Source organism: Balaenoptera acutorostrata, chromosome 6 (assembly GCF_949987535.1).
Source record: "Balaenoptera acutorostrata chromosome 6, mBalAcu1.1, whole genome shotgun sequence".
NCBI classification, from domain to species: domain Eukaryota; kingdom Metazoa; phylum Chordata; class Mammalia; order Artiodactyla; family Balaenopteridae; genus Balaenoptera; species Balaenoptera acutorostrata.
In genome coordinates, this window is record NC_080069.1 from 43609074 (window position 1) to 43626585 (window position 17512).

The window sequence follows — 17512 nt, forward strand, 5'->3', positions numbered from 1 at the left end:
GTATTGGGCTACTACAGATCATTGATAAAAATCTGACCTTATTAGTAGACATCCAAAGACTGAAGCATGGGAAAGCTGTAGAATGTATAGAACCTTGCTGGGTAACACAGGGAGGAAATCAGATGGAATGATGTGGTGTAAAGAGCTGTATTTATGAGACCGGGAGACCTGGCTTCCTGATAGGCTAATTGTTTTGTGACCACAGAGAAATCGCTTCAGATGTTGGGGGTCAAACTGTTTTGAACTGCAGCTGATACATACTAAAATAGTTAAAGGTACTTAAAACACAGCAGATATTTATTTATTTATTTTTTATTTATTTATTTTTTAAAATTTATTTATTTTATTTATTATTTATTTTTGGCTGTGTTGGGTGTTCGCTGCTGCGCATGGGCTTTTCTCTAGTTGCGGCGAGTGGGGGCTACTCTTCGTTGTGGTGCGCGGGCTTCTCACTGCAGTGGCTTCTCTTGTTGCGGAGCACGGGCTCTAGGCGCGTGGACTTCAGTAGTTGTGGCACACGGGCTCAGTAGTTGTGGCTCGCAGGCTCTAGAGTGCAGGCTCAGTAGTTGTGGCGCACGGGCTTAGTTGCTCCGCAGCATGTGGGATCTTCCCCGACCAGGGCTCGAACCCGTGTCCCCTGTGTTGGCAGGCGGATTCGCAACCACTGCGCCACCAGGGAAGCCCCACAGCAGATATTTAAATCATACATTTGTTCACTGATAATTGAGAAACCTATATTGTGCCTAATCTGTGATTGTTCCTTGTGTTGAAAATATTAAATAGCTTAATTATCCCTTGTTAAAGGGAATGCACCAAGGAGATTTCTTTGATTTCAAACATAGCACCCTGTTGAGGCTACTTGAGAAAATAGTATGTCCAGGAGTGAGTTTTGTGATAGCTGCCAAATTCTATTTTTTTCTTATTTATTTATTTATTTATTTATACAGCAGGTTCTTACTAGTTACCTATTTTATACATATTAGTGTATATATGTCAATCCCAATCTCCCAGTTCATCCCACCACTATTAGCCCCGCTTTCCCCCTTTGGTTTCCATACGTTTGTTCTCTACATCTGTGTCGCTATTTCTGCCTTGCAAACCAGTTCATCTGTACCATTTTTCTAGATTCCACATATATGCGTTAATATACGATATTTGTTTTTCTCTTTCTGACTTACTTCACTCTGTATGACAGTCTCTAGGTCCATCCACGTCTCTGCAAATGACCCAATTTCGTTCCCATATATTCCATTGTATATATGTACCACATCTTCTTTATCCATTTGTCTGTCGATGAGCATTTAGGTTGCTTCCATGAGCTGGCTCTTGTAAATAGTGCTGCAGTGAACATTGGTGTGCATGTGTCATTTTGAATTATGGTTTTCTCTGAGTATATGCCCAGTAGTGGGATTGCTGGGTCATATGGTAATTCTATTTTTAGTTATTTAAGAAACCTCCATACTGTTCTCCATAGTGGTTGTATCAATTTACATTCCCACCAACAGTGCAAGAGGGTTCCCTTTTCTCCACACCCTCTCCAGCATTTGTTGTTTGTAGATTTTCTGATGATGCCCATTCTAACTGGTGTGAGGTGATACCTCATTGTAGTTTTGACTTGCATTTCTCTAATAATTAGTGATCTTGAGAAGCTTTTCACGTGCCTCTTGGCCATCTGTATGTCTTCTTTGTGGAAATGTCTGTTTAGGTCTTCTGCCCATTTTTGGATTGGGTTCTGCCTGTTTTTGGATTGGGTTGTTTGATTTTTTAATATTGAGCTGCATGAGCTGTTTATATATTTTGGAGATTAATCCTTTGTCCATTGATACATTTGCAAATATTTTCTCCCATTCTGAGGATTGTCTTTTCGTCTAGTTTATGGTTTCCTTTGTTGTGCAAAAGCTTTTAAGTTTCATTAGGTCCCATTGTTTATTTTTGTTTTCATTTCCATTACTGTAGGAGGTGGGTCAGAAGAGATCGTGCTGTGATTTATGTCAAAGAGTGTTCTGCCTATGTTTTCCTCTAAGAGTTTTATAGTGTCCGGTCTTACATTTAGGTCTTTAATCCATTTTCAGTTTATTTTTGTGTATGGTGTTAGGAAGTGTTCTAATTTCATTCCTTTACATGTAGCTGTCCAGTTTTCCCAGCACCACTTATTGAGGAGGCTGCCTTTTCTCCATTGTATATTCTTGCCTCCTTTGTCAAAGATAAGGTGACCATATGTGTGTGGGTTTATCTCTGGGCTTTCTATCCTGTTCCATTGATCTCTATTTCTGTTTTTGTGCCAGTACCATACTGTCTTGATTACTGTAGCTTTGTAGTATAGTCAGAAGTCAGGGAGTCTGATTCCTCTATCTCTGTTTTTCTTTCTCAAGATTACTTCGGCTGTTCAGGGTCTTTTGTGTTTCCATACAAATTTTAAGGTTTTTTTGTACTACTTCTGTAAAAAATGCCCTTGGTAATTTGATAGGGATTTCATTGAATCTGTAGATTGCTTTGCCAAATTCTAATTGTGAGACTTTAGGGTGTTATAAATTATTTTGTATGTGCAGTGTTCTGATCCAAGCAGTGATAGCCCATGTATGGAACATTGACAGAGACAACTGGACTGTTGGACAGTGCAAACAGTTGGACTGGATGTTTGGCTAATTGTGGCCACATGCTCATGCTTGGTCTTTGGGAAGCATATAGTTCCACTTAATATTTGAGTAGCTCAGAAATTTGGGAGTCCCAGGCCATTGAACTAGTTTGAGCAGTCACATAGCTCATCCTGAATATTCTGAGAATGTTGGTATGTATGTATGTGCTGCCGATTAAGAATTGATACTTGGTCAGCTTGGAGGAGGGTTGATTTGTAGTTTGACTTTACTAGTATTGGTGGAAAGACATGGAGTAGCCCCCCAAAACAGGTAAACCTGATCTTGGATTTTAATCTCAGAGTCTTTAAAAGGCCATCTTCATGTGGAAGGATTGCATAATCTCTGTCTTTATATAGTAGAATCTTAGAATTAATATCAAGTGCCATTCTTGTGTTTCCCTAATCAGTCTTATAATTCCAACAGCTTATGGAAGTGACAGGAAAAAATCAGGATGAATGCATAGTGGCTCTGCACGACTGTAATGGAGATGTCAACAAAGCTATCAATATATTGCTGGAAGGGAATTCAGATACGGTAAGTATTATTAATTGATTTGCAATGCTAAGATTTCTCTCCAGTTCCATATTGCATTTTCAACTTCACCTTATTTGGGGGTGGTGGTGGAGGGGGATTATGGGTGGCGTACCATAATTTTTTTTTTTTTTTTAAAGAGAGAGCTGCTCTTTTTATTTTATTTTATTTATTTATTTATTTATTTATTTATTTATTTATTTATTTATGGCTGTGTTGGGTCTTCGTTTCTGTGCAAGGGCTTTCTCTAGTTGCGGCAAGTGGGGGCCACTCTTCATCGTGGTGCGCGGGCTTCTCATTATTGAGGCCTCTCTTGTTGCGGAGCACAGGTTCCAGATGCGCAGGCTCAGTAATTGTGGCTCACGGGCCTAGTTGCTCTGCGGCATGTGGGATCTTCCCAGATCAGGGCTCGAACCTGTGTCCTCTGCATTGGCAGGCAGATTCTCAACCACTGTGCCACCAGGGAAGCCCTCCATATATGTTTTAAGACCAGAAAGAACACTAACCTGAAATGACTGTTTTTGTTATGTATGTTTTCTTCATGAACTTGTAGAATCTGAAGAGTTGAAAGAGAACTTGGTCAACTACTCCAGCGTTACACAGTTGCCAAAATTCTCTGGGGCTGTGGACATTTTCACCACCTGAAAAACTTCTCTTGGCTCCACAGCTCATGTTTCTTCATCTCAGTTGTCACCTCTTACTACTCCTTATATCTCTAGACTAACATAAGAAAAAAATATTTTTTAAACTTAGTAAAATTTGAGGAATGCGCATGCACACTAAAGCTCCTCCCTTTTATTTTAGGAAGTATGCAGCTAAAGCCACACCAGAGGCAGGTGTCAGCCCTAATCTTTTGATTTCTACATGGAAATTACACAGTATTTCATTTGTATTTTTTCATTGAGGAAACCAATTCAGAGCAGATTAAAACAAATAATGATTCACCTAAATGGGGTATAAAGGTGAACACATCAAACAGTGCCTTCCTTATCATTGTTTAGGTTTAATCAAGTTCTCATTTTTAGGGGTAGGCTTTATTAGGCACAGGCTGTATTAAAATGAACTACTGTGACAAGCTCAAAACTGAAATGAGTATATTTTTATTTAATAGGAAACAAGCAGAATAAAATTTGTAATTATAAAAATTAATGATAATTGGGAAAATATTTCGTTATTTGAGCATAGCAGTATTTGTGGGTAAAATTCTATGCAAGATAACACTGGTCCAACATGATAAACTACCAAATATGTGAGTTTGTTGGGAAAATATATCATGTTAAGTGAGGAAATAAAATTTTGAAGAGTTTTTGTTTGCTGACACTTAGGCACGTATTTGCTGGGTTTTATAAACTATGGGGGGTGTTCAGCTCATTGCTAATGGATGCAGTGTAGAATGGTTCTCCCTTATTTTTAAAATGAACTGAAGGGCTTAACTGCCTTCTTTATTTAAAAAAAAAAATCACTGTGAATAAATGAAATATTTCCAAATCATTAATTGGAGGGCGTGTTTTCTTTTATATGGTAGAGATAGTCTTGAATACTGTTTCCTGTTGCCTTTCCTTTAGCTCTCACAGATTCATCATTCCTTTTCTGTGGTGGCTGGGTGAATCTTTTAAGTTTTAAATGAACAGCCAGTTCTATCTCAATAAAGACTTTCAACTTCCTCTCCTCATTTGGGACTGAACCCAAGGGAGGTGGTTCTAGACTGAAAGTTACATAAAGATCTCTTTGGTTACCTCTTTTTTTTTTTTTTTAAATAAATTTTATTTATTTATTTATTTATTTTTGGCTGCATTGGGTCTTTGTTGCTGTGCGTGGACTTTTCTCTACTAGCAGCGAGCAGGGTCTACTCTTTGTTTTGGTGCATGGGCTTCTCATTGCGGTGGCTTCTTGTTGCGGAGCATGGGCTCTAGGTGCATGGGCTTCAGTAGTTGTGGCACACAGGCTCAGTAGTTGTGGCTTACTGACTCTAGAGTGCAGTCTCAGTAGTTGTGGCACACGGGCTTAGTTGCTCCACGGCATGTGGGATCTTCCAGGACAAGGGCTCGAACCCGTGTCTCCTGCATTGGCAGGCAGATTCTTAAGCACTGCGCCACCAGGGAAGCCCTTTGGTTACCTCTTGAACCTAGAAATCATACAGTTGGGGCTAGATGTGGCATGTTGTTTTCTTGAAAGGTCAGAAACTAGCAAATTAGGGCCTGAATACAGACACAAAAGGCATTTGCCTGTTTGGAGGTGAGAAGGCTATAGGGAAAATGGAGAGGCAGAGGGGATGTCCTTTGAAACCCTCGTTTGTTTAGGATTATTCCGTGGTCCATCTTTTCTTTCATCCTGTTTGCCTTGTTTCTTACCTTGTTGTTGTCTGCCGTAGCCATGGCTACTACTGAGATAGGTGGGGATGGCATAGAGTGGGAGCTTGGGGAAATAACATTTAGTTTATGCTTATCAGCATAGGAAAAGGCTCTGTGGTGGGACAACATATAGTATGTTGCCAATTCAACTAAGTTGCTGTAATCTTTTGTGCTGTCTATAGCAACAGGAACCTAATAGATTTGCTGTCTTTAATCATCAGAGAGTACAGTACGTTTATGGAGAAGAATTAAAATGGTAGGCATGCAAGCTGTAAGGCATGCATGTTATTAGGTCTGAAAGATAAATGCACACACTCTTGATGATTGTCCACACTTTGAGTGATAACTCTGAATAAATGCTCTTATTTTCGATAGACTTCATGGGAGACTGTAGGAGGGAAGAAGAAGAATTTTGGAAAAGAAAGTTCAGAAAACAAAGAGAATAGAGAGAAGAGAAGTGAGAGAGAAGTGAGCCGTGGACGCGGAAACAACAACCGGAAAGTAAGAGGTGGCAATCGTGGGAGAGAGTGTAAGTACAGACCTTTCTCCTCACCTTTGTTTTATGAAAATTTTCATGCATGTTAAAAAGCTGACAGAATGATCCAATGAATTCCTATAAATCCACTTCCTCAATGCAATATTTGTTAGTATAGTTAACAGTTAGTAATGAGCTACAACTGAGTAGTTTATTAGAACCCTAACTGATACAATTTCATATTTAGCACTGACCTGGGCTGTAGGTATTTGTGTTGTGTCTTAAGACCGCCTTCTGTTATGAATCAAGTGCATTGTCTAATTTTAAAGAAGGTTTTTTTGTTGGCTGATAGCTAAAGCTGTTTATTCTTCCCCGCTTATGGATATTCATGATATATGCAAGGTTTAGATTAAGAGGAAAGTTGTTGAATAGGAAAGGTTTTTCTCAGTTCTCTCCATTTGACTCAGGTTTTGGCATCATTCACCCAAAACAACACTACCTCCTATGCAGATGTACCAAAGTGGCTAAATTATGATAAATATTTAACACGTTCCTTTATAGACTTTTGCTAGTTTATTTATACCACAGATGTTTATTGAGTATCTACAGTGTAGTGGATAGTCTTCAAGGCATACAGCAATGAAGAAAACAGAAATCTTTGCCCTTCTAAAACATCTTTTAAGGGAGGTAGAGTGAGATGTAACAATAAAAAAGAGAAGTAACATTTCATATTAATATTATAATATTTTAATGGCATTATGTAGAAGATTATGCTCTGGAGAAAAACAAAGGCAGAGAGATGGGAATTATAGGTATGGGTTTGACAAATTTAAAGAGAGTGACCAAGGAAGGCCTCACTGACAACTCACATACTTAAGCCATGAAAGAGATGAGGGGAGCAAGCTGTGCCAATATTGTTCATAAAATTTCTGTATTATACAGAGTCATTAATGCCAATATAGGAATAAGGAGAAGAAAAGACTGTGTTGGCATCTTCTGGACAGTAACCTGGAAAAACCTCTCTCTAACAGCGATTTCCCCAAGAATTCAGTGTTTCCTTGGTATTGTAGTTTGCTCGTCTATGCCTTTCCAGGCTTTGAACTTAACCAATGAGCAAATTTTATTGTGTATGGTTACATAACAAAGGTATTTTTTTTGGAAGTAAACTTACTTTATAGGAGGGCATGTCAAAACAGAAAATAAAAGTGGTATGTCATTTTAATTTCTTTTTGAATTTTCACCAATGAATTAAGCAAGTTGTGCTGTCATTCAGTTTTTTGAGCCACGCTGGTTTGGTTTTTCTTGCTTTCTAAACCCTTTGGTTAAATTTTAACCTTTTTAAAAAAAAGCCTTTTTTTGTTGAGGGGTGGAGGGAGTCTTTTTGTCCTTGTCTTTAATAGCTGGTGGTTTGCTTATGTATAAGGGGTGCTCTTTTCTTCCTTAGTTAGAGGTGAAGAGAATGGAATTGATTGCAATCAAGGGGACAAGCCTTCAGACCGTGGCAAGAGAGCTCGTGGTAGAGGTAAGAGAATAAGGCGGAAGGAGATGCTTGTGATCGGGAGAAGGAGGCAGCTTGTTCATATACTCAGTACATTAAGCCATGGCAGTGTACTCTGAAAGAATGGTTGATCTGAAATCTTTTGATTCATTTACTGATGCCTATGAATGAAGTGTTTGGATTATGTAATTTTGAGGAAACCTATTGGTTGTTTTCAGATGAGCTGAGAAAGGCCCTTTCTATGAATAATTTAAAACTTGAAGCTCTGACCAAAAAGTTATTAATTCTCCTATGTTGGACTTTAACAGATGTGTTTTACCCATATGATACTGTTTTTTTTTTAATGTTTATTTATGTATTTATTTATTTGGCTGCATTGGGTCTTAGTTGCAGCACACAGGATCTTCGTTCAGGCATGCAGGATCTTTCGTTGTGGCGTGCGGGCTTCTCTCTAGTTATACTTCTTTTTTTTTTTTTAAAGGAAATCCTTGGTAACCAACAACTGCTTTTTTTTTTTTTTTTTTTTTTTAAGATTTAATTTTGGGACTTCCCTGGTGGTGCAGTGGTTAAGAATCCGCCTGCCAATGCAGGGGACATGGGTTCAAGCCCTGGTCTGGGAAGGTCCCACATGCCACAGAGCAACTAAGCCCATGCGCCCCGACTACTGAGCCTGCGCTCCAGAGCCTGTGAGCTACAACTGCTGAGCCCATGTGCCACAGCTACTGAAGCCCGCACGCCTAGAGCCCGTGCTTCGCAATAAGAGAAGCCACCGCAATGAGAAGCCCATGCACCGCAACGAAGAGTAGCCCCTCCTCGCTGCAACTAGAGAAAGCCTGTGTGCAGCAATGAAGACCCAACGTAGCCAAAAATAAATAAAATTAAACCTTTTAAAAATAAATTTATTTTATTCTATTTTATTTATTTGGCTGCTGTGGGTCTTCATTGCTGAATGCGGGCTTTCCCTAGTTGCAGCGAGTGGGGTCTACTCGTCGTTGTGGTGCGTGGGCTTCTCATTGAGGTGGCTTCTCTTGTTGCGGAGCACAGGCTCTAGGAGTGCGAGGTTCAGTAGCTGTGGCACGTGGGCTCAGTAGTTGTGGTTCTTTCTGAATTACACCACTCTGTATGACAGACTCTAGGTCCATCCACCTCACTACAAATAATGCAATTTGGTTTCTTTTTATGGCTGAGTAGTATCCCACTGTATATATGTGCCACATCTTCTTTATCCATTCATCTGTTGATGGACACTTAGGTTGCTTCCATGTCCTGGCTATTGTAAATAGTGCTACAGTGAACATTGTGGTACATGACTCTTTTTGAATTATGGTTTTCTCAGGGTATATGCCCAGTAGTGGGATTGCTGGGTCATATGGTAGTTCTATTTTTAGTTTTTTAAGGAACCTCCATAGTGTTCTCCATAGTGGCTGTATCAACTTACATTCCCACCAACAGTGCAAGAGGGTTCCCTTTTCTCCACACCCTCTCCAGCATTTATTGTTCGTAGATTTTTTGATGATGGCCGTTCTGACTGGTGTGAAGTGATACCTCATTGTGGTTTTGATTTGCATTTCTCTAATAATTAGTGATGTTGAGCATCCTTTCATGTGTTTGTTGGCAATCTGTATATCTTCTTTGGAGAAATGTCTATTTAGGTCTTCCACCCATTTTTGGTTGTTTGTTTTTTGGATATTGAGCTGCATGAACTGCTTGTATATTTTGGAGATTAATCCTTTGTCAGCTGCTTCGTTTGCAAATATTTTCTCCCATTCTGAGGGTTGTCTTTTCTTCTTGTTTATGGTTTCCTTTGCTATGCAAAAGCTCTTAAGTTTCATTAGATCCCATTTGTTTATTTCTGTTTTTATTTCCATTTCTCTAGGAGGTGGGTCAAAAAGGATCTTGCTGTGATTTATGTCATAGAGTGTTCTGCCTATGTTTTCCTCTAAGAGTTTGATAGTGTCTGGCCTTACATTTAGGTCTTTAATCCATTTTGAGTTTATTTTTGTGTATGGTGTAAGGGAGTGTTCTAATTTCATTCTTTTACATGTAGCTGTCCAGTTTTCCCAGCACCACTTATTGAAGAGGCTGTCTTTTCCCCATTGTATATTCTTGCCTCCTTTGTCAAAGATAAGGTGACCATATGTGTGTGGGTTTATTTCTGGGCTTTCTATCCTGTTCCATTGATCTGTATTTCTGTTTTTTGTGCCAGTACCATACTGTCTTGGTTACTCTAGCTTTGTAGTACAGTCTGAAGTCAGGGAGCCTGAATTCTCCATCTCCATTTTTCGTTCTCAAGATTGCTTTGACTATTCGGGGTCTTTTGTGTTTCCATACACATTGTGAAATTTTTTGTTCTAGTTCTGTGAAAAATGCCATTGGTAGCTTGATAGCGATTGTACTGAATCTGTAGATTGCTTTGGGTAGTATAGTCATTTTCACAATGTTGATTCTTCCAATCCAAGAACATGGTATATCTCTCTGTTTGTATCATCTTTAATTTCTTTCATCATTGTCTTATAGTTTTCTGCATACAGGTCTTTTGTCTCCTTAGGAAGGTTTATTCCTAGGTATTTTATTCTTTTTGTTGCAGTGGTAAATGGGATTGTCTCCTTAATTTCTCTTTCAGATTTTTTGGCATTAGTGTATAGGAACGCAAGAGATTTCTGTGTATTAATTTTGTATCCTGCAACTTCACCAAATTCATTGATTATCTCTAGTAGTTTTCTGGTGGCATCTTTAGGATTATCTATGTGTAGTATGTCATCTGCAAACAGTGACAGTTTTACTTTTTCTTTTTCAGTTTGTATTCTTTTATTTCTTTTTCTTCTCTGATTGCCATGACTAGGACTTCCAAAGCTATGTTGAATAATAGTAGAGAGTGGACATCCTTGTCTTGTTCCTGATCTTAGAGGAAATGCTTTCAGTTTTTTACAATTGAGAATGATGTTTGCTGTGGGTTTGTCGTATATGGCCTTTATTATGTTGAGGTAGGTACTCTCTATGACCACTTGCTTGAGAGTTTTTATCATAAATATGGGTGTTGAATTTTGTCAAAAGCTTTTTCTGCATCCATTGACATGATCATATGGATTTTCTTCTTCAATTTGTTAATATGGTGTATCACATTGATTGATTTGCATATATTGAAGAATCCTTGCATCCCTGGGATAAAATCCCACTTGATCATGGTGTATGATCTTTTTACTGTGTTGTTGGATTCTGTTTGCTAGTATTTTGTTGAGGATTTTTGCATCTATATTCATCAGTGATATTGGTCTGTAATTTTCTTTTTTTGTAGTATCTTTGTCTGGTTTTGGTATCAGGATGATGGTGGCCTCATAGAATGAGTTTGGGAATGTTCCTCCCTTTGCAATTTTTTGGAAGAGTTTGAGAAGGATGGGTGTTAGCTCTTCTCTAAATGTTTGATAGAATTCACCTGTGAAGCCATCCAGTCCTGGACTTTTGTTTGTTGGAAGATTTTTATTCACAGTTTCAATTTCATTGCTTGTGATTGGTCTGTTCATATTTTCTCTTTCTTCCTGGTTCAGTCTTGGAAGGTTATACCTTTCTAAGAATTTGTCCATTTCTTCCAGGTTGTCCATTTTATTGGCATAGAGTTGCTTGTAGTAGTCTCTTATGATGCTTTGTATTTCTGCAGTGTCTGTTGTAACTTCTCCTTTTTCATTTCTTAATTTTATTGATTTGAGTCCTCTCCCTCTTTTTCTTGATGAGTCTGGCTAAAGGTTTATCAGTTTTGTTTATCTTGTCAAAGAACCAGCTTTTAGTTTTATTGATCTTTGCTATTGTTTTCTTTGTTTCTATTTCATTTATTTCTGCTCTGATCTTTATGGTTTCTTTCCTTCTACTAACTTTGGGTTTTGTTTGTTCCTCTTTCTCTAGTTCCTTTAAGTGTAAGGTTAGATTGTTTGTTTGAGATTTTTCTTGTTTCTTAAGGTAGGATTGTATTGCTATAAATTTCCCTCTTAGAACTGCTTTTGCTGCATCCCATAGGTTTTGGATTGTCGTGTTTTCATTGTCATTTGTCTCTAGGTATTTTTTAATTTCCTCTTTGATTTCTTCAGTGATCTCTTGGTTATTTAGTAACATATTGTTTAGCCTCCATGTGTTTGTGTTTTTTTCTCTGTAATTTATTTCTAATCTCATAGTGTTGTGGTCAGAAAAGATGCTTGATATGATTTCAATTTTCTTAAATTTACCGAGGCTTGATTTGTGACCCAAGATGTGATCTATCCTGGAGAATGTGCCGTGGTCACTTGAGAAGAAAGTGTAATCTGCTGTTTTCAGATGGAATGTCCTATAAATATCAATTAAATCTATCTGGTCTATTGTGTCATTTAAAGCTTGTGTTTCCTTATTAATTTTCTGTCTGGATGATCTGCCCATTGGTGTAAGTGGGGTGTTAAAGTCCCCCAATATTATTGTGTTACTGTCGATTTCATCTTTTTTAGCTGTTGACATTTGCCTTATGTATTGAGGTGCTCCTATGTTGGGTTCATATATATTTATAATTGTTATATCTTCTTCTTGGATTGATCCCTTGATCATTATGTAGTGTCCTTCCTTGTCTCTTGTAACATTCTTTATTTTAAAGTCTATTTTATCTGATATAAGTATTGCTACTCTAGCTTTCTTTTTCCATTTGCATGGAATATCTTTTTCTATCACCTCCCTTTCAGTCTGTGTGTGTCCCTAGGCCTGAAGTGGGTCTCTTGTAGAGAGCATATATATGGGTCTTCTTTTTGTGTCCATTCAGCGAGCCTGTGTCTTTTGGTTGGAGCATTTAATCCATTAACATTTACGGTAATTATCGATTTGTATGTTCCTATTACCATTTTCTTAATTTTGGGTTTGTTTGTTTAGGTCTTTTTCCTCTCTTGTGTTTTCCACTTAGAGAAATTCTTTTAGCATTTGTTGTAGAGCTGGTTTGGTGGTGCTGAATTCTCTTAGCTTTTGCTTGTCTGTAAAACTTTTGTTTTCTCCATCGAATCTGAATGAGATGCTTGACGGGTAGAGTAATCTTGGTTGTAGGTTCTTCACTTGCATCACTTTAAATATATTGTGACACTCCCTTCTGGCCTGTAGAGTTTTTGCTGAGAAATCAGCTGTTAACCTTATGGGAGTTCCCTTGTATGTTATTTGTCGTTTTTCCCTTGTTGGTTTCAATAATTTTTCTTTGTCTTTAATTTTTATCAATTTAATTACTCTGTATCTTGGCGTGTTTCTCCTTGGGTTTATCCTGCCTGGGACTCTCTACGCTTCCTAGACTTGGGTGGCTATTTCCCTTACCATGTTAAGGAAGTTTTCAACTGTAATCTCTTCAGATATTTTCTTGGGTCCTTTCTCTCTCTCTTCTTCTGGGACCCCTATAATGCAAATGTTGGTGCGTTTAATGTTGTCCCAGAGGTCTTTTAGGCTGTATTCATTTTTTTCATTCTTTTTTCTTTGTTCTGTTCCACAGCAGTGAATTCCACCATTCTATCTCTGAGGTCATGTATCTGTTCTTCTGCCTCAGTTATTCTGCTGTTGATTCCTTCTAGTGTATTTTTCATTTCAGTTATTTTATTGTTCATCTCTGTTTGTTTGTTCTTTAATCCTTCTAGGTCTTTGCATCTTCTCGATCTTTGCCTCCATTCTTTTTCCAAGGTCCTGGATCATATTCACTATCATTGTTCTGAATTCTTTTTCTGGAAGGTTGCCTATCTCCACTTCATTTAGTTGTGTTTCTGGGGTTTTATCTTGTTCCTTTCTCTGGTACAAAGTCCTCTGCCTTTTCATTTTGTCTATCTTTCTGTGAATGTGGTTTTCGTTCCACAGGTTGCAGTATTGTAGTTCTTCTTGCCTCTGGTGGATGAGGCTATCTAAGAGGGTTGTGCAAGTTTCCTGATGGGAGGGACTGGTGTTGGGTAGAGCTGGGTGTTGCTCTGGTGGGCAGGGCTCAGTAAAATTTTAATCCACTTGTCTGCTGATGTGTGGGGATGAGTTCCCTCCCTGTTGGTTGTTTGGCCTGAGGTGACCCAGCACTGGAGACTCTGGGAGGGCTCATGCCAAGGAGTACTTCCCAGAACTTCTGTGACAGTGTCCTTGTCCTCAGAGTGAACCACAGCCACCCCCTGCCACTGCAGGAGACCCTCTAACACTAGCAGGTAGGTCTGCTTCAGTCTCCTATGGGGTCACTGCTCCTTCCCCTGGGTCCTGATGTGCACACTACTTCGTGTGTGCCCTCCAAGAGTGGAGTCTCTTTTTACCCCAGTCCTGTCGAAGTCCTGCAATCAAATCCCGCCAGCCTTCAAAGTCTGATTCTCTAGGAATTCCTCCTCCCATCGCCCGACCCCCAGGTTTGGAAGCCTGACGTAGGGCTCAGAACCTTTACTCCAGTGGGTGGACTTCTGTGGTATAAGTGTTCTCCAGTTTGTGAGTCACCCACCCAGTGGTTATGGGATTTGATTTTATTGTGATTGCGCCCCTCCTACCGTCTCATTGCGGCTTCTCCTTTGTCTTTGGATATGGGGTATCTTTTTTGGTGAGTTGCAGTGTTTTCCTGTCGATGATTGTTCAGCAGTTAGTTGTGATTCTAGTGCTCTCGCAAGAGGGAGTGAGCACACGTCCTTCCACTCTACCATCTTGAACCAGTCTTGGTCCTTGTTTTTTTAAAATCCACTTTATATATAGTAGTGTATATATGTTAATCCTACGCCTCCACCTCCTTATGTTTACTTTTTTTTTTTTTAAGAATTTTTTGATGTGGACCAGTTTTAAAGTCTTTATTGAATTTGTTACAGTATTGTTTCTGTTTTATGTTTTGGTTTTTTGGCCGTGAGGCATGTGGGATCTTAGCTCCCCGACCAGGGATCGAACCCTCACCCCCTGCATTGGAAGGCGAAGTCTTAACCACTGGACCTCCAGTGGAAGTCCCCTTATGTTTACTTTTTTTTTTTTTTTTTTTAGTTAATTTATTTTTGGCTGCATTGGGTCTTTGTTGCTGTGTGCGGCATTTCTCTAGTTGTGGCCAGTGGGGGCTACTCTTTGTTGCGGTGCACGGCTTCTCATTGCGGTGGCTTCTCTTGTTGCGGAGCATGGGCTCTAGGCATGCGGGCTTCAGTAGTTGTGGCATGCAGGCTTAGTAGTTGTGGCTCGCGGGCTCTAGAGCGCAGGCTTAGTAGTTGCGGCGCATGGGCTTAGTTGCTCTGCGGCATGTGGGATCTTCCTGGACCGGGGCATGAACCCATGTCCCCTGCATTGGCCGGCGGATTCTTTTTTTTTTTTTTTTTTTTTAAATATTTATTTATTTATTTATTTATTTATTTATTTATTTATTTATTTATGGCTGTGTTGGGTCTTCGTTTCTGTGCGAGGGCTTTCTCTAGTTGTGGCAAGCGGGGGCCACTCTTCATCGCGGTGCGCGGGCCTCTCACTATCGTGGCCTCTCTTGTTGCGGAGCACAGGCTCCAGATGCGCAGGCTCAGTAATTGTGGCTCACGGGCCTAGTTGCTCCGCGGCATGTGGGATCCTCCCAGACCAGGGCTCGAACCCGTGTCCCCTGCATTGGCAGGCGGATTCTCAACCACTGCGCCACCAGGGAAGCCCTGGCAGGCGGATTCTTAACCACTGCGCCACCAGGGAAGCCTCCTTATGTTTACTTTTAAGGAAGGTTGTAAAGTAGTGGGTAAGGGACTCAGATTGACTTTTTTTTTTTTTGGCTGTGCTGCGTGGTTTGTGGGATCTTAGTTCCTGGACTAGGGATTGAACCCCAAGCCCTCACAGTGAAAGTGCCAAGTCCTAACCAGTGGACTGCCGGGGAATTCCTAGATTGACTGTTTATAAACCCAGTTAGATGTTAAAAAAATCAGTCCACCCTCTTCCACATATATATAAACTCTAGTGAGGTGTAATTTTTATATTATTAGCTGATATTTAAACATGTTTAAACAAGCTGTTGATGAGTAGTGGTCTGTGTCTAGGGATTTCTTAGAATCATTATCCCAAGTTCAACACAGGGCAAGAAGAGAGAAAACATTCAGTACCCAGTATGCACAAAAACAATTATTTTGCTTGGTGAATATTAGTAAAGTACAGTTTGATAATAAGTGAATAGTGGTGCAAGACAAATAATTTGTCCCTTTCATAATTAAAGGATAAGTGTCCTTTGTTTTATGTGTTTAATATGTCCCTTTCCAGAAGTTTGGTTGTAAGTTATTTAATGTCTTAATCTACTCTCTCATGGTGTGTTGAATTAACCTTAAAACAGTTGATTGTACTATCCCTTTCCAGTTATTTGTGATCTGTTGGGTAGTATGCAGATTTTAAAATGCATCCTTAAAAAACAAGTACATGGTTTAAAGTGTGTACTTCAAAAATGATTCTTTAAGGTCTCCATTGCCTTTATTCTTTAATTTTGACCATACTTGTGGGCAGCTGTTGCTGACTTCACATTGGCTCTCCCTCAGAACAGTAATCTGTGTTCATGATTAAATTAGCTAAATGTTAAGCTGCTAAAATTTTAATAAATCACCCCTTTCCTCCTCAATTTTTGCCTTATCTGCACAGTGTTAGCATAAAGAGTATTATGAAACAGCATGGATTTAATATGCTAATGCACACTTTTTTGGTAATTTATGTTGAGAATTTGGTAATCTCTGTATTAAATAAAAAATCATGTATATAAAATGGGAGTATATTTTACTCCCATTTCATGGAAAGTATAAACTGTAGCAAATGAAATAAAATTAAGTTCCATTTATACACCTAGTTTTTCTGTACCTTTCCCTGAATGTTTTCTCTGCGGAGGAGCAAGAATCAGCGTGACACTTGTAACAGATCATTTTTCTATGATTCATTTAAAGTTTGTGGAAAGGTAGCTTGTGAGTTGTGTGTTTTTGTGAGAAAACAGCCTCTTCAGAAGAGGAGAGTAGCAGCTGTGGTAGGCTGTCGTTAGTGTTCTGGGCTTTGCTTTTTGGAAAGTAAGCCTGGTAGTTGGTGTGAAAACCTTTGGAACTTTATAAATGTTGACCATTCATAGGTACTTGGCCATCAAATAATACTGTGTTTTGTGTACAAAATGTGGAATTTAACTGATACTTATAAAGTACCTTATCCTGACTTAATCCTGAGTTTAGATTGAAGACCATGTTAATAATCTGTGAGATTGGGAGTATTCTTTTCTTTTTTTTTTTTTTTTTTATATTGGAGCATAGTCTATTAACAATGTTGTATTAGTTTCAGGTGTATAGCAAAGTGATTCAGTTATACATATATATGTATCTATTCTTTTTCAAATTGTTTTCCCGTTTAGGTTATTACTGAATATTGAGCAAAGTTCCCTGTGCTATATAGTAGGTCCTTGTTGGTTATCTATTTTAAATATAGTAGTGTGTACATGTCAATCTCAAACTCAGATTGGGAGTATTCTTGATAAAGTTCTTCATCATGTGCCATGTTAGTTAGTAAAAAATAATATAATTCTGTGTTCCAGGATGGAACTACTTGCTCTTGTGTAAGAAGTTACAATATAATCAAGCCACTCCGCTAACTTTTTTTTTTTTAATTTTAATTTTTGGCTGCATTGGGTCTTCATTGCTGCACGCGGGCTTTCTCTAGTTGCAGCGAACAGGGGCTACTCTCCTTTGCGGTGTGTGGGCTTTTCATTGCAGTGGCCTCTCTTGTTGCGGAGCACGGGCTCTAGGCGCAAAGGCTTCAATAGTTGTGGCACGTGGGCTCAGTAGTTGTGGCTCACAGGCTCTAGAGCACAGGCTCAGTAGTTGTGGCACATGGGCGTAGTTGCTCTATGGCATGTGGGATCTTCCTGGACCAGGGCTCAAACCCGTGTCCTTTGCATTGGCAGGCGGATTCTTAACCACTGCGCCACCAGGGAAGCCCTGTTCTTCTACTTTTAAAACTAATTTATGAATATGGCCTGTATAATATAATTGAAAGGTTAATTGTTGAGCACCTACTAGGTGCTGACATTCTAGTTTTAATTCTTGAATTTTCTATAATGCCTTCTCGG

General features: G+C 39.1%; 1 protein-coding gene across 3 annotated transcripts in view; it reads left to right on the forward strand.

The window, feature by feature from the left end:
• Nucleotides 1–17512, forward strand: part of UBAP2 (ubiquitin associated protein 2) — a 99312-nt gene that overhangs the window by 30034 nt on the left and 51766 nt on the right. For all 3 annotated transcript variants that reach the window (XM_007176866.3, XM_007176873.3, XM_007176874.3), the window contains exons 4-6: nt 3060–3170; nt 5894–6047; nt 7438–7515. In XM_007176866.3, the coding sequence (XP_007176928.2) occupies nt 3060–3170; nt 5894–6047; nt 7438–7515 (343 nt within the window). The remainder of the gene's footprint in view (nt 1–3059; nt 3171–5893; nt 6048–7437; nt 7516–17512) is intronic.